The sequence below is a fragment of the Chroicocephalus ridibundus genome, chromosome 14, assembly GCF_963924245.1.
Source record: "Chroicocephalus ridibundus chromosome 14, bChrRid1.1, whole genome shotgun sequence".
In the NCBI taxonomy this organism is placed as follows: domain Eukaryota; kingdom Metazoa; phylum Chordata; class Aves; order Charadriiformes; family Laridae; genus Chroicocephalus; species Chroicocephalus ridibundus.
In genome coordinates, this window is record NC_086297.1 from 10,282,845 (window position 1) to 10,305,265 (window position 22,421).

General features: G+C 40.6%; 1 protein-coding gene across 3 annotated transcripts; it reads left to right on the top strand.

Moving 5' to 3' along the window:
* Positions 1–1,610: 1,610 nt before the first annotated feature.
* Positions 1,611–21,764, top strand: NARF (nuclear prelamin A recognition factor). Of its 3 annotated transcripts, none has more exons than XM_063351676.1 (12): positions 1,611–1,744; positions 2,172–2,260; positions 2,763–2,843; positions 3,887–4,030; positions 5,721–5,853; positions 7,178–7,312; positions 12,268–12,386; positions 13,263–13,392; positions 14,083–14,155; positions 16,748–16,885; positions 17,269–17,426; positions 18,022–21,764. In XM_063351676.1, exons 2-12 carry the CDS (start codon positions 2,234–2,236, stop codon positions 18,261–18,263), a joined length of 1,380 nt encoding a protein of 459 aa, XP_063207746.1. In that variant the 5' UTR covers positions 1,611–1,744; positions 2,172–2,233; the 3' UTR covers positions 18,264–21,764. The 3 variants fall into 3 exon arrangements, with proteins under 3 accessions (XP_063207746.1, XP_063207748.1, XP_063207745.1); XM_063351678.1 differs by having other exon boundaries at positions 1,724–1,804; XM_063351675.1 differs by lacking the exon at positions 1,611–1,744 and adding an exon at positions 1,861–1,973.
* Positions 21,765–22,421: the final 657 nt, after the last annotated feature.

The window sequence follows — 22,421 nt, forward strand, 5'->3', positions numbered from 1 at the left end:
CTGTGCTATTGCTGTATTTCTCAATGCAACTATGCCTATTGTATCCTTGTGGAATATGTTGCGAGATTGCAGTTTTTTTAGCATGAAAATATTCATCCAAGGGAACAGGCAACAAGATGTCAGCTAATGCTGCATTCCAGCTATTCTGTAGGAAACCTGGATTCTCACGTTGCACAGGGATTGCTCTAGAGTGATTGTAGTGCCTTTAAAAAAACTTGCATTAATGTACAAATGTGAAATGTGAAAGCATTTTGAATGAAGATAGCAGAAGCACAGAAAATTATTACCAAAGCTATTACATTTTTTTTTACCTCAAGCCAGGATTAGTGATATTTTTCCAGGGTATATGTAAAGCAGTATCAGCTTATTTTTCTTTAAATGGGCAGTAAGAAAGTGTTTCTGTTTGCTTTCATTATGGTAAAACTAAGGAATTCCTGGTTTTCTTGACCTCAATGATAACTCACCTGTCTGTAAATTAAAAAAAAAATTATTTTTACATTCTGCTCTGAGGTTATCTTAAAACACTAATTAATTTGATTGTGAAATCTTTAACAGCCAAATCCACAAACATTTGCCTCTCTGGACTGTGATGTCTGTTACAGAGAGTTGCAGTGAAAGAAGCATTTAGAGTTATGTCCTTGGGCAACCAACTTCTGCAGCCGTGACTGTCTCTGGTTCCTGTACAGCGCTGCCATTTGTGCTGGAAAAAACCTTGTCTCTGGATTAGAGTGTTAGACCTTGCCCGTGACAGGAGGGGATTTACCCACTGCACTAGATAAAGGAAAGTTGCACTTCAGACAGGAAACTGCATCTCTGCTGGAAGTTCTGTGTTTTAACTTCTAAAATGTCATTTTCTACTTGAAAAACTTCTCTGTGCAGCTGTAGGTGTGCGCTTCTATGTGTCTGTTCAAATGGATGGGGGGGCGGGTTAAACGAGTGAGCAAAATGTGGATTAAATCTTTCTGTTTAAATGTTATAACCCGAGGTTTAGAAAGACAGCTGGTCTGACATAAATCGTAAGCATCTTGATAATTTGGGGCCTGTGATGTTGTGGAAGGCTGATGTGTATGTTTAATAGCGCTGAACATAAGGATTTATACCTGCCTGGGAACGGCATCACTGATAACTTGGATTTTGTTACAGAAATGGGAAATCACGGCATATTAGTTAAATAAAATGGTAACGATACTGTATTTAGTAACTTCCATGGTGTTATTTTATTTAAAAGGGACTGAGAGAAAACAAAAATCAGGGGAAAATATCTTTATATGCTCTTAACTGCAGAGTATGTTTTAAAAAATATGCAAAGAAGCTAGAGAGCAGCCTCAAACCTTTGGCGAACGCCGCACAGAGCTGCCGTCCGTGGCGTTATTCCCCTCCTCTGCAGGGAGGCCAAGCCCGGACCCGCCGTGCATCACCACCGGGGGCCGGGGCGGTGCCTGGGGGTCACACCCGCCCGCTCCCCGTTTTCCTACCGGAGATTCAGGGCCCGTGGAGGAGGGGGGTTCCCCGCCGTGGGGTGGCTCCGCGGCGGCGCGCTGCCGGCGGCGGCTACGTGCCGAGGCGCAGGTCCGCAGCGAGCGCCGCCGGGCGGGGGGCGGGGAGGCGGCGTCGGGCCCAGCCGGGGACCTGCCGGCGGGGAGGCGGCGGTGGGCGCGGCGCGGCCCGCCCCGCCCGCCGCTGCGGCCAGCTCGGCGACTGCCCGCCTCCGCCTGCCGGGGACGCCACTCACCGCGGCGGCGAGGTAGGGTGTGCGGCTCTCCGTCCCCCGGTTTGGGCTGGTTCCCCCTCCCCCGTGGAGCCGGTGAGCTGCAGTTTGTGGCCGCTCTCCCGTCACCCCTGTGTCGGTGGCGAGCCCCGCTCTGCCCGGGACGGCGCTCGGTGCCTCCCCCCCAACCCCCAGCTCCACGTAACGGGCCGGGGCGATGGGGGCCCGCGGGGTAGGGACGGCGGCGCTTGTTGGTTAATTACAGGCTAGTAAATTGCGGAGCACGTGAGGGGCGCGGCGGGGCCGCCCCCGCCCCAGGGGCCGTACTGGCGGCGGGGGCGATAAGAGGGGCGGGAGGCGGGCACGGCAACAAAGGGCGGCGGGGAGGGGAGGGAGAGAGGGGGGGTTGGCGGTTGTCCGCGGGGGACTCACCTGCCCGCCCCGCTTTGCTCCTGTCCCGCAGCCCCGGCGGCGAGGAGCGCTCGGTGGCCGCGCCAGGGCCGGGCCGCGCCGGCGGGACCGCAAATGAAGTGCGAGAATTGCACCAAAAAGGTGAGTGCGGCGGGGACGGGGCCTCGGGCGGCGGAGCGCGGTGTTTGACCACCCCGTCCCGGTTTGCGGCTGCCGGCTCCAAGGTCAGCGGCCTGCCCGGCGGCCGGAGCCGACAGGACTCCCTCATGCCGGGCCGGCCGCGGCAGCGCCCCGGGCAGCCCTATCGTCGGGACGGTGTCGCCATGGAGCCACCCGGTCGGGACAGTATCGTCCCGGTCGCGACCTGAACGCACGGGTTCTGCTGCGCTTTGTGTAATCTTCCCCTGGGCATTAACAAAAAACCTCTCAGAACTGTAAAACTGATGAAGCAAGTGCATTTCTGAGGAATTATTTTCCCGTCCTTTGAAAACAAGGCGTTGTGTGTAAGGATGTCGATTTAACGCTGCCAAAAACTGTAAAAGAGCTGTGTTAGCTTCTGATGATACAAACAGTTCTGCAAAGATGTTCTTACTCAACGGTGATCATATTTAGTGTAATACATATATTTTATGCTTTGTTTCAGGAATGCAGTAAAAAACAGAAAAATGATGATACGCAAAGTACGTCTGTTGATCCATTGAGTTCAAATGATGGTTTTGAAGAGGTAACATTCCTTCTAAAAACTGTAATATATTCTTTATTTGTTGTCTTTTTTTGTTGTGTATCCCAAAGGACATTCTAAGTGGAGAACTCTCAAGTACTAAATATAACGCTAATCGACAAGCAGTTGTAAGTAATTATGAATGCTTCGAGGCATCTTACAGTGTGTGAATCAAGAATCTTTAAAAAAGATTAAATAACCCCCCCTTACTATGCAAATGCAAAACAGAAATTAAAGTTCTAAAAAAGTATATTTTTTTTTTAGTGTCAGAAATCTTACATCAGGCCTTCAAAACAGAGACAGGGCTGGTAAGGAAAAAAGAAGGGGATTGACAGCAAAAGTGCACAAAATGTCTTATTTTTTTATATTAGACAGATCAGCTACTGTTCTTCAACACATAACTGTTTCCCTGAGGGTGGGGGTTTAATTGAGGGATTTTTGTATAGGTTTTTTGCAAGTAGCCTGGTTATATTGAGCTTCTGTCCAAGTATTCCTTCTTCCCACAGAGCAGCTGCCAGTGGTATCATAAGCACAAAACTCTTGATCTTACAGTATATGGTCAGTGTAATTGTGGCACTGCATCCTGTTTGGTTTACCTCATGGTAAAAAGCCATCTTGTGGTTACAGACGCATCTGGCTATTAAAGACGTTTAATAGTTCAAGTAAAAGTTTTCTCAGTTGCTTGGTGGGTTGCTGGGGGCTGTTACTAGAACGTGGCAAAAGCAGGGGGTTGGAACTAGGTGATCTTTAAGGTCCCTTCCAACCCGAACCGTTCTGCGTGAACTAGAGGGCTAAGTTTAGTTCTATGTTTACACTTAAACATTTTGCAGTTTCATGGTAATAATAGGAGCAGAGCCATGAAGAAGGATGGAACAAATTATTTTGATTACTTCTAAATAATCGTGGATGTTATGCAAGTGTCACGGATTGGCTTGTTTTAAATGAAACAGTGACAGCATGTTTGCCTTCAGCTGGGTCATTGCAGAGGTCTTGAAAATTGGTCGATCATTATTAAATACTCGTTTACCTTTCTTTTCCCCCCCCAGAAAGATGAGTTTCATACATTGGCTAATGCTAAAACACTCCTTAGCGACTGCCTAGCTTGTGACAATTGTATGACATCAGAAGAAGGAGCCAGAGTTTTCCAACAGAATCAGAAGGAGCTCTTTCGTATTCTTAACCTTAATAAGGTAAAGTGACACAAACAATAACACTCTGTTTTCTGTGAGGAGGAGGAAATTACAGAATCACTAAGCAGCTTGGCTTCCCAAGGCAGATACTGTGAAGATTTGCCAGGATATACTTTGTCCAAAGAGGAAGTGAAAACTTCAGGCAAGATGAACACTGAAGTGCTTAAAATAATTTTGCAGTAGAGATGCAAGATCATGGCACTTAACCTAAATTCTAGAGGAAAGTTACTGCACCTGCAGAAGCAATATTTTTTTGAAAATGTAACTACCTCATTGCTGTAATAACAAATTAGTCTGTGGTTCAGTGTTTATACTCATACCTTTGTTACTGGGACTGTTCTGGGTGTTCCTGGTGACAATATGTCCACATAATATAAAGTTTTCAAGGCAAGTTTTTGAAAGTAGAATTGTTTTTAATATATGTTTGAGCTGACTGTATTTGCGACAGAATTTTTTTGTACAAATTCTTAGCAAGAAGTGTTCTACTCCTGTCTTATTTTCTGCTGAGATCTGGATTTCCTGGAAGCTAGTTGCTATGTACGGTGCTCAGATTATTAGATCTTGGTAGCGATTTAATTATTTTAGTTCTGCTCCAGACTTCTGTGTTCTTGTTTAGCATGCAAAAGCTACTAGAATTGATGTTTTTTCTTAATCTGTACATAAGTGTCATACACAAGAGGATTCATTACATAGTGATTCAGTTTTCTTACAACTACTTTAACTCTCCATATAGTATAATGTTATCGTACGTGAGAAAAAGAGAAGAAAAGGAGGAAAAAAAAATCTTTTGGGTTGCGCAGGTCCTATTAAGAGAGAGCCTGAAGTCTATAATAGGGAGGCAGCCAGGTGCCTTGATCAGAAAGTTGGGGGTCCGATGTAAGCAAGTTGGACCTGGGGACGACAGTGAGCAAGGGAGATGCTTTGCAGGCTTGAAGGGCCATTATATGGCATTTAGGGTGTGTAAGTATGGTCCATGTAAACTGTGGTCCCTGATGTTTTGAGGGTGAGACTTGTCTGTACGATAGTCCTGGTTTGTCTTCCAGGGGTTCCACTGGTGTGAAAAACATCCCAACTAAAACACAAGATTCATCTTCAAATAAATGTCACAGTAATGAGAGCTTTACAGTTGCACACCATCATGGGTATTTCCAAAGGGTTCTTCAGTGCAACCAACATGGGTTTGTTGTGGGTCTGATCTTACCAGTTTCCCTCAACAGCTTTAATGATAGAGACACAGGAGCCTTAACAAAGGATCAGATCTGTAATTTGCTGGGTTAGATTTGTAACTTCAAATGCACATGCTCCTGTAAACATTAGTTTATTTATTAATATTTAAACATACAGCTTTTTTCATATTTGCTAGAATGTCATAGGTGCTGAATGTCTCTTAAGTTTCCTTGTGCCATTAGGAGACTAGCCACACAATTGTCCTAGGAGGGATGGATTTCCATGAGTATAGAACAGAAACATCACCAGATGATTAGCCTTGAAGACTGCCAGGATCAGAGGAACATCCTGTCCTGCCCTTGGGAAGCTCGCTAGTTTTTTCATAGGGATTCTAATGATACGGCCTACTGAAGCATAGGACACTGAGGAATAATTCCAGGAGTTGAAAAGGGAGGGAAAGTAGGGAGCCTTATCCTGTTGTAATAACATACCTTGTTTCTTTCGTTTTTGTTTTGTTTACCAGAAATGTGATACCTCAAAACACAAAGTGTTGGTAGTGTCTATATGCCCTCAGTCATTGCCTTATTTTGCTGCTAAATTCAATCTCTCTGTGAATGATGCAGCCAAGAGACTCTGTGGTTTCCTCAAAAGTCTCGGTAAGTTTGGGTTTGTTATGATGGTGGAGCAGAAAGGGGAGATTATTTTAGGATTTTGCTTCCTCAGCAGAATTCTTTGTTAGGCAGTCATAAAGTGCCATTGCACAATCTAGTTTAGAGTTTGAAACGTGTGCTCAGTGATATTAATGACAGTGCACCAGTATGACACACGCCGGTTGCAGAAATGGCGGCATTATCCTGTTGGTAGTAAAGGTCACAGAACAGAAAGGCGTTACAGAGCTGTATTAAAAACCTTTGCTACCAAGAAACCAAGGAGGGTTTGGTCATGAGCTTCAAGATGATTTCCCCTTGTTTTGTAACTTGAGAGAGGAGGGCGTTGTTATCCTAAATGCTTTCCAGTCCGTTTGACACACTATATCTCTAGAAGATTGACAGTTCTGTTTTTTCTGCAACTTGAAATGACATGCAAGAACTGTTGTACCTGTCTATTTCATGTTAAAGCTGTATTTCCTTTGTTCTTGCTATATATATATGCTATATATACAAAGTTTTAGTTAAAAAACAAACAAAAAACCCACTTTGCCTATAGGTTTGGGGTTTTTTATGTACTTGAGGGAAGACAGAAAAGGAGAGGAATAAACCTAAAATAAAAAAGTTTATACTCTTTCCTCTCTAATATATGTATATATTTTTTCATTTCTCATAGGTTTTGTGCATCTCAGTACACGGTATATTTTCTTCATCTAAAAGGAACGCTAAGTTCTGGTGGGCCCTAGTTTTCTTAGAATGCGTTCATTATCTATGCTTCACTTGCTGCAGGGACGTGCTCGCTATTACGTAGGCCAAGGGGGAGTATGTCGCTAAACAGGCAGACAAAAGGTCTCTGCTGCGTTGGTGATAGGCTCATGTACCTTGGCAGACAACTTCAGCAGTGGAACATATGCCTCTTAGCTGATATATTTCCTGTGGATAATGATATGTGACTTCAGCACGTCTGGAAAAGAATGCTCCTTTTCAAGAGTCACTGCATATAGCCCAGGAGCTGTGACATCCCACTCCATTAAATAAAAAGCCAGTATGCGCTGAATGGGAAGCTTCTTGTAAAGAGGCAGACAACTATTTGAAGTGTTGCTAGTCAGCATTAGCAAGCTGGTGGTCCTTTTAAATTCAGGACATAGAAGATAGCTTTTCAATATATGGCTTTTATTCTTGACTCTACTGTTTGTGAAAATTTGGAGAGGGGAAGGAATATACTCGTTAACCCCAGAAGATTTTTTGTAGACCTGGAACTTGGGAAGAAGCCTGTGAGATGGAAAGTGTTCTAGTAATTCACTTTTCCTTACTGTTTTTTTTTTTTTCATAGGGGTGCATTATGTATTTGACACCACTATAGCTGCTGACTTCAGTATCCTGGAGAGCCAGAGGGAATTTGTGCAGCGGTATCAACGGAGGAACCAGGAGGAGCATGCCTTACCAATGTTTGCCTCTGCTTGCCCTGGTGAGAACTGGTTTCTCCAACCTTCAGCACTTCAGCCTAGTCTCATTGGAACTACCAGGGAACTAAGGAAGGGGTGGTTTCATCTGGGAGCCTTACATAACTTACAGCATTTTAGCTTTGCTTTTGGGAGATACCAAATATTGCACACAGTACTTGTTACCAGTAGCACTGATCGTCCTTGGTGCATTGCTAGATGGGCTTGTTTTTCATGGGCTGTTGGGAGAGCAGAATTTCTTTCCAACAAGCATCAGCAGCTTTCTCATATGCAAGTGAGGTGCCACAGCTGTAAATGTGAACCATGCAGACAAAGAACGGGTGTAGTCATGCTGGATAAGGCACATGCTAATTCAGTGTAGGGCATTACCCAGCCAGATATAAAGGTTGCAGTAAATCAGTAAATTCCCTATCTGCATCTTACAGTTGTTTGGAGCTCTGTAAAAGGTGAGGGCTGTAAATTCTATTGTTGCTCTTCAAAAAAAAAAAAAAACCCACCAAAAAAACCCCTTGCTGTAGTCCATGACTTCTGATAAACCAAAGAACCTGAACTGATGATTTCCTGTGCTAGCGGTTATATGTGGTATTTATTAGTCAGTTGTATTTCCTGTCACTTCTATAAAATAAGCATATATCACATAGGAATCTCTGGATAATGAAGCTATGGTACAGAAGCACTGAGGGTTTTAGCGCTTTGTGTAAGACCTTAGGAGAAATTAATCGTAAGTGGAATTGAGGAGCTGGGGCTGCTGCTTGTGCATCCAGACTGCAGAGTTTAAGGTGGTGTTTCCCTATTGAAAAGAGTCTTTAAGGAACTTTGCTCGCTGATATAATTAAACCACAGCCACTGTTATCTTAAGCAAAGCTTTGCCGCTTAAGCCTAGGGGAAAGTAGCAAGTGGCATTGCTCTTAATGACTGTGAGATGGTTATATCTAACACTTGCAAAATAATTCTCACTTGAAGTGTCACAGACTTGACTCACTAAATGTCTTGTTTCTGAGAATTTTGCACCTGATGCTCTTTTATGAACAGAACCTGCACTTATCACAACTGGAAAGATGTAGAATGTTCAGTCATTGTTTACTTTTTCCATTTGTTAGCACACTGTCATTTCAGCTTAAGTATGATAAGTCACATTCCTAAGAAAGAAGTATCAAAAAGGAGGCAAAAGTAACTCCTTTGCTTAATATCCCCCTCAACTTCACCCTAAAGCTCATGGTGTTGCTTTTCAAAAGCCTAATAAAAATACAAAAATATTTCTTTCTAGCTTTGAAATAACTTAAGTGGATTGCATTCTTGAAAGAAACATTACAGTGACAAGAGAGTGAGTTAGAGTTGTATTTAGCGATCCTCAGAATCTGCTGTTGTCATTGATTTAAAGTTTAAATACTGTTATTTTAATTGTACTTCTGTTTGTTCTGTGTATTCTGTAGTAGAGGTATCTGGGTTACGCTTTAGGAACTACATATAAGAGGAAAAGCCTCTTCCCCCCCGCCCCATCCGTACTGTTATCTTGGTGTTGCCTCCTATCTTCAGGAGCAGACATACTGTATGTTGCTTTTTTTTTATGTAAAACCTCTGAAGTTGAAACAACCCCCTATTACTTGGCTTTGTCTTGTTTGTGGTTTATTGAAAATTCAAAACCTCAGGATTTCTTCTAGAACTTTTTCTGAGATCATGTTAATTTTCTTCATCTTGAATCAGAACTCAGATTATCTGCTGCTCCCATGGGAAATATTTTTAAATAGTTAATGGAGTACTTTTCTTTTCCTTGTCTGTTCTACAAAAGATTGTGTTTTCAGTGCTAGCTATGGTGTTAGCTGTCAGCTGTGGTACAGATGTTAGCAGAATCACGGGTGCTTTTCATTTCTGGAAAACTGAACTGAAACATCACTGTAAACCCATTCTGAAAGCATATGGTATTTCATTCCCATTGACAGCAATTACAGGGGAAAAAAAATCATGATCAGTCGTTTTTAAAGTAACATTGTTTGCTGTGTTTCCTGACATTAACTGTCTGAGTGCATTTTCTGTTCCTCATTCTCCTTCCTCTCTACCCCTAGATGACATAAATTTGTCCCAGAAATGTTGTTTACTGGGTGTGTTTATCACCAAATTTTTTTTTTTTTATATAGCTCTGTCGATACAAGGTCAACATGAACTCAAGTATAACTGCTTTGCTCTTACTTATCTTTGAGTGTAACTTTGCCTAAAAATATCACCCTCTGCAGGAGTGGTGTGTGGTGTAAAATCTACCACGAGCAAAAGAGCGTAGCCCGTATAGTCCCAGAACCTGATAAAAGGGCAGTTTATTGTCTCAGTCTTAATTCTTCTTACCTTCTCCTGCTGCTCTCTTAAAAGAAAGTGAGGTAATTTAGGGGGAGTTTGTTTCCTGTTGAAAGTCCAACCGTGTAACTACCGATTGTATATGTAGTATCTCATAAGTAATCAGTTCTGTTCCTTAATTTACTGAACTGGTAAGCAACACGAAGCACTTGCTCTGGGAACCGGCCAGCATTTTTCATGCCTTGCCAGCCTCGGTGAACTGCTAGAACAGGTCAGCAGCTTACAGCTTTAGTAGGAAGAGCGTAACTATTGAGGATTCAAACGCCTCTGTCCCGGTCAACTAAAGTAATTCCCTTTTACAGGAATGGGGTTTTATAGTAGTGAAAGTTTTCTTAGTTTTTCTGCACTTCGTACTAATGCATAGCTATTCATAGCATGCATCTTTGTGATCTACTCACAATAAGCTACTAAAAATAACATTTTGAAGTACATCTGTAAGAATTTATACAGTGATTTGTAGGGGTTGTTGTCCTTTGATGCTAACACAAGCGAGCAAACGGCCGAGAATCTGAATGAATTTATGCAGGGTGTAGTTGGGTACGGATGTTCATTGATATAAGAACTGGGTATCTTTGGCTTCCTGTAACTGTGGCGCTGGAATTCATCCCTGTCAGTGAGTAGGCAGAAGCAGCCAGCACATATGTGACGTGCAGATAAATGCCCCGTGTTGCTCATTCACTAAGGCTGCTTAGATAATTAAACAGTGACTAATGGTCGTTGTGGAGCTGGAACTACTAGACGCTTGTTCTGCCTACTGCAAGGAAAGAAACAATTTAAGAAATTGCTTTGGGCAATACCTGCCAGACATCTCTTGGGATTTAGTGGAATTTCCTTACAGTTCGTGACTACAATACCTACATCGTTCCAATTCTGAAACTGCCCTCATGGCAGGAGTGCTGTGGTGATTAATGGTAATCACAGTTGCAGTTTAAGGGAAGGACCTTCCAGAAATGCTGCTAATGTACAAGGCAGAATGTTTTTAAAAATTGCCCTTGTTTTGTTTGAAGCAGTTTTTGTTCTATTTTGACATCACTTGAGACTAAAGCCATTTAAGAAATAGGATATACATATCACGCAGAGGATGCTAATACGGCCTTTGTACCAAGCACCAATAAATTAAGTCCTTGGCTGCAGGTAATATCTTGGACTTAAAATCCTAGTTGAGGTTGGACATTAAACAAACTTCCTATTCAGAGTCTAGTAATTCAGCCCAGCTCTGACATGTAAATCTATAGTCCCTTGCTTTTTCTACAACAGAAATGAAAGCTCGTTGAGGATTATATATGTTTTTGAGATTTTCTGTGGAGACCAGTTATCTGTTAATCTTGAAGCCTGTACTTTAACAAGAATTGTGAATATTTAAATAGCTGGAGGATCCTCATGTTTCCCTAATACTTTTTCATTTTCATCAGTAAAACTTTATTACTGGGAAAACGACTTCTGTGCCATATAGAGACAAACGATCTGAACATGGCTTGGATCCAGTTTTGTGCTGTTGTTGGCCTGTGTGGCAGTGTTCTGACTTAAACATTACCAGGTGTTTATACATCTGTGTTCATTTCAAGCTTAAGCATTAACCTACAGGTTTTACCTTTCCTGGGCAGCATGTACTTCACAGCAATTTTTCTCTTTTATGTCTTTTTAGTCTGAAGATAAAAGGCTTCAGTGCAATATCTTTCACTATTTCTTAGCACCAAAGGTAGCACGCTTCCCTAGAAGGCTGTCCCTAACACTTCTGCATGATTTGGGTTCACAGTTCACGTAGATGAAGCAAAAAGTTCAGAATCCTTGCTGTGAAAGACTCTGGGCTGTTTTCTGTAGGAGTTACCGTGCCTAAGAAAGAATTGCACCCCCTGAATATCTTAATCTGTTCATTTGTCAGTTCCTGGAAGGTGGGGAATAATAGAAGGGCTGTGGCTATTGGGGGTGGTGTGAACATACATAGCTTGTCATAGCAGAGGTGCTGAAGGAGTCTGGTGAAAGGGAGGGTGACTCTTGAGTAACTAAGAATGTTGAATACAGAGAGATTTCAGTTGATTGCTCTGTGTGTGGTTGAGTGTGGGGGTGTGTCTGAAGAAGGTGTGGCTACTCTAACAATAGTAAAAGAAGCCATTTTTTTCCAGGCTTAATCCATGTGCATCTTGTGATAATGCTTTCATGTGACTCCTGTTCTAGAGGAGGCAAGCTGGGGGCACAGGTACTAAATCTCAGGAAACAGAAGGTTACAGTTAAGCAGCTGAACAGAGCACACTTGTTGTAGTATCTGGTGATCCAAGGGCTGAGGTGTAGAAAGTCAACTTACTCTTTGTTAGCTGGGGTCCTGGTCTTTCTACTGTGTTAAATCTATGTGTTAGAAAGGCTGTAATAGGTCATGAAGTTCACAGTGGCTTCTAGGTCTAGAATTGATGACACAGTCAATTATTGATAGCCAACTGTAAAACATTATTAACAGAGCCTTGAGGTTTCCTGCAGTTTCCAAGGTGGGGCTTCCAGCCTATGCAGAAATGTCCTACTGTGAAGGTGTCTTCATTTTTAAAAGTTGTTCTATAACTGCTGCCACTTTACTATGCTTATGTGCCACTTCACCATATAAGTGCGATTTCTGTCATTCTAGGTTGGATCCGGTATGCTGAAAGGGTACTTACCAATCTTGTGACCTCTCACATTTGCACTGCAAAGTCTCCACAGCAGATCATGGGCTCCCTGGTGAAAGGCTACTTTGCCAGGCAGCAGGTTTGATTTATTTTTACCACTATACTCTTCTAAAAAGATGGGCTAGTAGGTTTCAATACTGAAATACGGATCTTAGTGTACTATAAAGTGATAAAGCATCTCCCTGAATTGTTTGTCCTTTACTTGAAGAATAAATGGTGCTCAGTTGCTACACAAGTGCCCATGATAAGAAGAATGTACAAAGAACTTCATTTCATGCAGTGCGGTGTGAGCTGGCAGCAATTCTTGTGCTCCCAGTGCTACATGGATTTAGGTATTTATGGATAAAATTAAATCCAGGGTAGCTAAAGAGAGTCTTGTTAAATGCTGCCTGTGTCGTTCTATAGCACAGCCAAAACAGGAGTGGAGGAGAACAATGTAGAAATTGCCCTGTTGTCTGGGATCAGTAAAAGCGTTGTGTCCTAGAAACTAACCTTTGTATCTTCCCAATTTTGTATGTTGAAAAAGTCACAGTTCTTTTTACGTACCATACTTAAATTTAACTGCATCCACATTATATAGAGAACTACTGCTATGTCGACATAGATACAGAAATATTGATGGGCTTGCTGTGGATGAAAGTAAATGACTGATGGCTGAAAAGCTGAATTCCGAAGACCTGACTTGAATTCACTTTCTAAGGTGATCAAAAGCTGCAGAAAATGTGATCTGAAGGAATAAGTTGAAGTTTCATCCAGAAGTCTGACTTTGGATGTTTGTTGCTGATGCTTTGTGACTTCTGGCAAGTCACTTCATCTGTGTGCAGCAGCCTTTCAACTTAATTGTTAGGGATTGATTACTAGTATTACCTGCATAGGGTTTATGATGATGTTTTCATCCCTGTTGTCCTTCAAGCTGTCTTTTGCTCTTCATGAAGTTCTCTCTTATATTCCACAGAACTTGTCTCCTGATAAAATCTTCCATGTAATTGTGGCGCCTTGTTATGACAAAAAACTGGAAGCCTTGCGGGAAGACTTCTACACTGCCTTGTATAATTCGCAAGAAGTTGATTGTGTTCTGACATCAGGTTAAATCTTCTTTAAACTTACTATTTATAAAGATATAAGTGGATCACTGTTGTTAGAATAGCCTTTATGTCGGACTTTCCTTTTTTTTCAACTATGCTTTAATTGTAAGGTTGGCTTTTTTCTGCTTTAAAATGAAGTACAGGTTTTTGTGCTACTGGTAGTATAGGTATTGTATGGGGAATTCAAAGCGAAAAATACTTCCCTTCCAAGTTGATGTTCACCTGAAAACGAGGTTCAGGTATTGGTTTTTGTCAGCCTCTTGAGAAAGGTAAGAGTTACGCAAATCTATTAAAAATCACTGTCTTGTTTGTCTGTGGTCATTATTTAATTTCCACTGGGATTATTCGTAACATCCCAAAGGCATAGCACCAGTGGTTTCTGGTGTGGCTCTTGTCTTTAGGCTTAATGTCCAAACTACGTATCCTCCTTTTTCCCCTGCGGTGTAGAAATGTCTTCCAAACTTCACCTAACAGAAAGGCTAAGGATAGCACTATGCAAAATTTGGAGTGAGCTGAAGGCCCTTTTCTTCAGGGCTGGAAGTGTCTTGGTCAGTGGAGGGAACTGACTCTAGTAAGAATTGGAGAGTGTGACTGTAAGCACATGTGTTGGGATATTGATCTCTCTAACAGAGGCACAGCATGTGCATTTTGCTTTGTGTTGAAAGTAAAATGTCATATGTTTTCCTACAGGTGAAATTGTCCAAATAATGGAACAGAAAAATGTGTCTATGAAAGATGTGACTGAAGTAGCTGTAGATAGTTTGTAAGTAGTTTTGTTGTGGATTGCTTCCTTATTTTGATGATAAACGATAACACCTTTGAGTATATTCAACATAAATGTAAAACTCCTCAAAAGAGTGTTTTTTTCTTTTTAAAGAAAAAAAGCCTGCATCAAAGCCTGAGTATACTAAAGCCTCATCCTTTATACAGTGGCCAAAAAAACCTGAAAGTATTCTCTTAGGTGTTTGTTGCTATATATAAAAGTAATATGAAACAGATAATATAAAACTCTATATACTGTCTTGATACAAAGCAGATAATTGGAGGTAATGACCTCTACCTAGTGACTCCTTTAAAATTTATGATTTTTGAAGCTTTGTGTAGCTCCTTATTTATATCTTAATGCAGTAATTACAGATTTGACTATATCAAGTTCACGACTTGCTAGTGAGTGTGTCAGGGTGCCGACCCCATTCAGAGCTCTCCTGTGCTGGAGCTCATGTAAAGCTGAACAGTCTCATCTGCCCCCCTCCAACTGTCTGGCCTCGCACAAAGATGCTGGGATGCAATCATGGGCTTGACCATCTGTTCTGTGCTTCCCTCATTCAGAGCAGCATCTTGACAGTAAATTTCCACTTCCCCTAATATGTTAATGTAAAATTGGTAGAAGTAGCAGCCTTTCAGGAGATGGTAATTTATTTTTTTTCATACTGAAGACACCAGTTAGTTTTTCAAGATTAAAGTTGAAACATGCTTTAGATGAAAATCACACAAAGCATCGAAGAGATTTTGTTTACTCGCTGTCTGGCTGCTCAGAAAGCAGCATGCATGTTGTTTTAATTCTCAGGCTTAGTTACAAAGGCTGGTCTCGCTGCTCACGGATCTTTGCTCAAGTGTGACAGATGTTACTTGGTATCTTTACAAAGTGGTGGTAGTGGAGCAATGAACATGCTTTCTTGCACAAAACAGAAAGCTCTCCTGGAAATTTTCTAAAATTGCTTTTCACTTGGCTTGGTGTCCTGCTTGGACCTTGCCTAGGCTGGAGAAAGGTAAGTGGTACACTACTGGTTTTGTAGTGTAGCTCCTATGATTACTTCTACCAATGATTGCCTCACATAATGAGAATTACGTAAATCAGGTTCTTAAGGACATCATCACTTAGGGATGGCCATTTATTTCTAAATCAGGCTGTCCAATGAAAGAACAAGCTCTTACTCAGAATATACCTGCTTTATTGGATGAATTTATATTGGAAAATAATGTTAGATTTTCAAAGGACTAATCTGATAATACCAGTTCAAGCTGTGAGACCTGATGACAGTTTTTGCTCTTCTGGGGTCTTAAAAGTAGATTTTGTAGAGAAATTTACGTAACTTCTCAAAACAAGTTCTAGCACAGAAGCAATTTGTGGTGAAGTACTCAGTATTAAAAAAGTGGTGTGAACAAAGTAACTTGTGTTTGAGTTCTCAACTCACTTTTGTAGCTGGAGAATGCTAACAAATAGCTGGCTAAAATTAGGAGGCGCATCATGAAGCAAGATCATCCAAGGTTATAAAAAAAGTTGCAGTACTTATTAAGTAAATGCAATGGCGTGGCATAGAGGGACAGACATACTGAATTTATAAACTGCAGCTCTTTAGTGATTAAAATACTTCTCTGTCATTAGTACAACTTCAGCATTCGGTTTTTAGTAAGGTGTTTGCTGTGGTAATTTTCACTTTGGTTTTGTGGTTGAGTGCTGTGCCCAGGCTGCTGCTCAGGCAAGAGCTAGCAATGTAGGCCAGGAAAGGTCATGTCTGGAGGTTCTGGGAAGAAGGTAATAAGACTACATCTAGAGAGGCTTTTACATGTAAAAGCAAAGGACATAATCTGTCCATTGGCTGAACAAAGATTAATATCTCTTCCTGAAATCAGCATTACACCACACCCCTATCAATTTCTGCTTTGCCGGAAAGGAACACGAGCCTGGAGAGCTGCAGTCTTCGGCCGTCAGCGGGACGCAGCCCAGTACGGTTTATGCTACAGCCACTCGTGCCTGTCAGTACTCTGTTTTTAACTGAGGCACAGGTCAACCTCCAGGTGAATGCTATGCCCACGGGATATGATTTCACTGACTTTCTTTCCTGAACTATAGCATTTTACATTAAAGGTAGAGTGTTCTAGCCTGGTTGCAACTGCACTGATTCGGTCGTATTTTAGTGGTACAGTGTTCTAGACTCACAAACAGTTCCTGGAGCACAAGTGTTTGTGAGCGGAGGCTTAGAACTTCTCTTTTACGTTCTTGGGGTCTAAAAATGATTTTTTTTTTTTCCCCAAAATGTCTCCTGAGCGGTGTGAATGGCTGTTAACCAAGCGTTTAGGCTGTGCTGAGTGTGCATTCTTATAAACTACTGTTGCTTGAGGTTTCTAAAAATGGAAAGCCCTACGTCCTTTTATATTTTTATTTTATTTTTTCCTGCATCTTACTAAACAGTTTAATTTTTTTTAAGATGTAACATATAAAAATCTTACTATGTTCTCAATCACTGCTATAAAACGTTTTTGAGGGGGGGAGAGATAGAGAAGGGGAAAAACATACTACTTAAGTGAAGGAATGAAATTTTGGAGTTGATCTCTCTTTCTGGTTTTTCCTAAGGTTTGATGAAATAAAGGAGGGAGATGTAGTAAGGCATGACGGGAAGAGATCCGATGGTTACTTGGAGCACATCTTTAAACATGCTGCGAAGGAGCTTTTTGGTGTGGATGTCAAAGAAATCACCTACAAAGCATTAAAGTAAGCTAGAGTTTTATATCCTTGTTATGTAGGATGGGGTAGTTTGCACTAGAGTGAACCCTAATGCAGTTATTGCTAACCTGGTTCATTTGCTGATACGCAATTACATATTATAAACCTGTAAATTTGTGGCTGTAAAGTAGCTCTTGAAAACTTCAGTTTTTATTGGTAACTTACCTGCCCTTAAAAATTAAGTATAATTGTATTCTGAAAATGCCACCCCAACTTCTGCTTAACTTGTTTTAGAAATTGGAAGAGTTCACCTTAATCTCACTGTTATCCTTGTTCTGTTCTCTTTGGAGCATCTGAACACAAACTGACGCAGTTGGATCATCCCTTTGGTAATGCAGGGGTTTAAAATGCTCTCTGTGTTATCTTTATAGGAACAAGGACTTTCAAGAAGTTACTCTTGAAAAGGATGGTGAGACAGTGCTGCGTTTTGCAGCAGCGTATGGCTTTAGAAATATCCAAAACATGGTTCTGAAGTTGAAAAAAGGAAAGTTTTTGTACCATTTTGTAGAAGTCCTTGCCTGCCCAGGAGGTAAGAATAATTGTGGATCCACAGTCGTTCCGCATGCGTATCTTGAATCTCAAAGGAAGGTTTTCTTACGGAGAGGCATTTAATTTTATTCCCTCTTAATTCTCTTCGTAATAATCTAAAATGTGTACTATTTAGTGAATGGTCCAGAACACCAATTACATGTGTGGGGTTGGCTCAGAAATTGATTGGGTTTTCTAAAATTAACCACAATGTTTCTTGTTCTTTTCTGACCTATAAATAAGTGACAGCATGGCTCTTGCAATTATGTCAAACCTCAGAGGAAATACTCTGAAATGGTGTTGTCAAGGGCAAGAAAAGACAAGGAACATAATTAAGATCATAAAACCGTGAAGAAGGCAGAGAAAGGTTGTTGATACAGAAACCTCACTTACATTAAGATGTTGTTGATGTTTGAGTCACTTTAAGTAAATACAAATAGCAGCTTGGGGTGGGTAGTTTATATAAACAGACGTTTTTTCTTTAGAGAAGTATGAAAAAAAAATCCAAGCTAATATAATCTTTTTCTTCATATCAAATCTTCATCATCCCTGTGGCTTTTTTCTCCACCCCCCACCCCACCCACCCCCACCCTAAGGGTGCCTAAATGGAAAAGGTCAGGCACAAACTGAAGATGGAAAACCGGACAAAGCACTGCTTAACCAGATGGAAGAAGTGTATGCTGCAATACCTGTTAGACTTCCAGAAACCAACATGCACGTACAACAGATGTACCAGGACTGGCTGGAAGGCATGGACTCTAAGAAGGTCCAGGAAACTTTGCACACCAAATACAGCGCAGTAAATCAAACAGCAAGCAATCTGGATATCAAATGGTAATAAATCAAACTTGCAAAAGATTTGCTTAGGTTAGTTACAGATTCAGCACTGGAAACATTCTATGCAATCGCAGATGCTATGCACTAGCCGAGTGTACGAATGAGACGCTTCCTAATCGTGGATTATTACTTGTGAAGAACCATTGCTTTTTGAAAACAGAAAGAGAAGTCTCCGAAAGCCCTGGTTCCTGCCATTGTCCTTTAACTTTTACTGTGTGTAATCTCCTGTGTATAATGGATTTCTTTATTCAAAAATGTGATCTTGCAAGGTACATAAGCACTTTCTGCCAGGTGCAGGGGGTGTATTTCCTGATGAAGCTACTCCCTACAAAGCTACAAAATGGGCTTCCCCAAGAAGGCGAGATTATTTTACTCCTACTCCTAGATATGCAAACCCTTTCATCGTAGGAAAACAGTCATGATGAATTTCAATGTTGTTGCAGTTGTTTTGAAGTAACTTGAGATTGATTTGCCTCGTTAACAAAAAAAACCCTTTACAGGCACGAGTGTATATATGGAAAAGTGTAATGAATTTAAGTATGCCTTCTATCCAGATTTTAACAAAAACTATTCGGTTCCAAACTAGAGCTACTGTTCCTTACTGATGCAGTATTTTGTAAGGAACAGGATGCTTCATATAAACTGATCTTGGGAAACTAATGCTAAATGGTTATAATGCAATCTGTCATTAAAAATAGTTCCAAATACGTTGGCTGATACAAAAAGAGAACTTTTCTTTCCTTGTAAGTTTTCTTAGAAACTTGCAGCTAGGAAGAGTGGTGCTGCTTTCTGTGTCTGGCTTTATGAGAGTGAAACATGCACGTGCACTGTCAGGTGAGCACATGCATGCTACAACTTTGCTAGATTTGCCGAGCCAGACTTAACAGCACTTTAGTAGTTCGGTACACAGAATAACAGATTGGGGTTTTTTTTAATTTATCTCCTCGTTGACAGACTTCTGTAAAAATAACTTTCATGGAGTGCCTCTGAAAAAAATACTTAGCAATGCTTCTGAGCCCATCAGAGTTACTATGTATTGGCATCATGAATTTGATGCACTTATTTTTAAATATGCTTTAGAGGTTTCATTTAACAGACATCTTAAAGCTTGCATGCAAATACCACTTTTCTGCAACTTCATGAGTTGTCAGAGGGTTATTCAAGAATGTGATGGACACAAAAAAAAAATCAAACTACTGCCAAACTTCAGATTTTCTTAGTAGCATCAAATTTGTTCACGATTAGTGGCTGTTTGAAGGTAGCAAAGTTTAAGGTTTCCTTTTCCAGTCTGAAAGAGTGGATGGGCTTTTTTAATTATTTCAGGCAGTGTTTGAATGAATCTCCTTGTATTATTACAGCTGCTTGTGTGAGTAAGATCTAATACTGCGAAAACCTGTGTATGTTTGAAATCTGCGTTTAACTTGAACACAGTGGATGGGATAAAGGCATCGGTGAAAGCAATGCAAGTTCTTGCATTGGCTGAACAACAGAGGCTCAAATGGAGAGAGACAGCGTTAAATATGTTACCCTGATGACAAGAGATAGTTCTCTTCATGGGAAGCTGTTAATAGAATTGCAGCTTTCAGTTGGACCTCCACCTAAATAACAAAACACTTTCACTTTGAGGGATGTTTTCTTTCAAGTGCAAATGAATTTGATTACTGTGCTACCTGAATGCACACAGCGAGATTATACCCACCAATTAGCCTTTGTAAGTCGTTCCTTGTTGTAATAAAAACATACTTACTTGGTGCAATATCAGAACATCTACAGAAATCTACCTCTGTACAGGAAGGGAGTCCAGAAATCGTGGGAAGACGTATGTATAGCTGAAACTAATAAATGTCTGCTAAAGAAAGATGGTGGTGTTGCATGAAATTACTTCTAGAAGCAACATCCAGCTCCTTTAGTCTGATTTTTTTCTTCATCTGTCATGATCTTCTCCAAAAACTTCAGCAGAATTACCTTGTAATAAAGTGGTCTTGTTCTGTTTGTATAGACGTATGTTTCTATGTATATATGGTTTATAGTTTGATGGCATGTTTAAATTATATTGCTTCAGTCCTTTGTATAGTACGCTTATTTTTTTATGTGCATATACTAGATGAAATGGTACAAGAAGAGTTGTTTGCTTTTCTGATGAAATCTTCACTAAACTACACAAGAGCTGCCTTGCTATTCTGAAATGATACCCTTGAACTGTTTGTATGACTTGAAAAATACTCATCTTGTGTAGGTGGCATTGCTGTACATGTTCTCTTTTGCCGTTATGCTTGCCTGGTCACTGGAGAGCCTCACTCTTCCCGTGCCGGTGGGAACCCTGGGAACAGGCCAGTAGATGAAATAAATCTGTCTACAATACACTGCGGTGCGCTCCCACTACAAGGGACATGGGTGACTCAGTGCATAAAATAAACTTTTTTTTTCAGTTGAACCCACCATTTCTTCTATCTACTAAAGTGTTTTAACCTATATTGAGATAGTAGGAATGTAAAAAATCTATTAGAGTATTTGTCTACTGCAGTAGTCTTTTTTTAAAGACAAGGCAGGCATCTAACTGGGCAGTTTTTAGCAGCTTAGGTGGAATGTATGTATTATAACTAGTGACTTACAGTGACTGATGCTTGTCTTTTTTTGGTCAGTTTTTGTTTTATGAGACTTTTTGGAGTAAAACTGATTTTAAGTTTTTAAAGCCCTTTTTTTTAAAGTGCCAGCTTAGTGAAAAAAAAAAAAAAAAAGTTTTTTTTTCCCTTAACTGTAATAAGTCTTTCCCCCTCTACCTTCTTTCACTAAAATTTTAACATATATCAGAAAACCCTGTTGCAACTTCATATATAGTGAAATACTTGCTTAAGATTTGATTCTGGCTATCAAATCTGCAGTTGGGAAGTCTGTCATTGTAGACAATGTGTGTTTCTAGCCACACTTTCTGAAACTACAGCATTGTTTAGTTCCCTGATAGGATTTTGGCAACGAATAATTTTCACTGCTACTGCCTTTTCAGCAGTGGGAAAGTTCCTTGTGTGGTCACAGCCATAGTGCTTTACTTCTCTGTTGAATATTGTGCCGAGACAATCTTGTCTCTAGATGATTTTTAGAAAAGACTAAATTGGAGGGATTGCAGGAAAGTAATTGGAAGCGTTAAATTAATTTGGAAATGGCCTTAGGGTATTATTGGCTTGAGCACGTCAAGTGCTTGATGCCTTGGGTTCCAGTACTTTATTCTGAGGCTGCTACAACAAGGGATACGTGTTGTGAAGTATTTTTGCTATGCCTTCTCCAGTAAGTTTGCCTCAGCCACAGCACCTTGTGTTTGTCCACTATAGTTAATGAACATGGGCAGACATGGGCTATGCCATCACTTAGAATAATGGATATATCTGTATGCCGCAGTCTCAACTGGATTATATTTGGACAATGTTCAGTTACCAAAATTTTGGTGCTTTGTATTCAAATGGAGCATGACCATGAATTGTCCTAAATAAATCTTGATACTGAATTATGTATTGATTCTGTCTCATTCCATATAAAAGCTTAGCTCTTTAGGTATACCTTTGTTTTAACATAGATGTTTGTCTGCTGAATTTAGCATGAATACCTAGTAAGTCTGTAACTAATACTCTATCAGCTATTCGTGAGTATTCTGGATTCCAGCTACACTTCAAACTGTGATAAATGGAAGGAAATGTTGCTGGATAGCAGTAGGAAATGGTAATTTGCTCTCTTGGATTGTAAAATAATATATTGAATTGTTGCAAGGCAGACAAGTATCTAGTGGCTTTAAGGCTCTCTTAACCTGTGAAGGATGGTGTTGCTGCATGAAGCCAATCTATAGAAGTCAACTAGTTATGCTGAAGTTTGCTATATACAGTTATTTAAAACACTGGTGCACAAGAAACAGTAAAGATAACGTGTTTGTGTGTAGCCTGATACTTAAAAAGACAGTTAAGGGAAAGGCATAGAACAGAGACGTTGTTGTGTAAACAAATGACTAGTAAGGACAGGTTTTGAGGAGGGGTGCCGAGATGTTAGTATGTCCTTAGCTATTCTTGAAATGTAAATTAAATAATGAGGATTTGTGTCAGCAAAGCAGACGTTTAAATTGTGCAGAGTTCAATCTGTGAGATTATACCCACTGTGAAACAATTCCATTTCTGTC

What these genes read in the sequence shown, in the direction of transcription:
- NARF (XM_063351676.1), top strand. Translation starts at nt 2,234, where the DNA reads ATGAAGTGCGAGAATTGCACCAAAAAG. An exon ending in GTATTCTTAACCTTAATAAG is followed by an intron (nt 4,031 to 5,720) that starts GTAAAGTGACAC and finishes TTTGTTTACCAG; the next exon opens with AAATGTGATACCTCAAAACA. An exon ending in AGTCCTTGCCTGCCCAGGAG is followed by an intron (nt 17,427 to 18,021) that starts GTAAGAATAATT and finishes CCCCACCCTAAG; the next exon opens with GGTGCCTAAATGGAAAAGGT.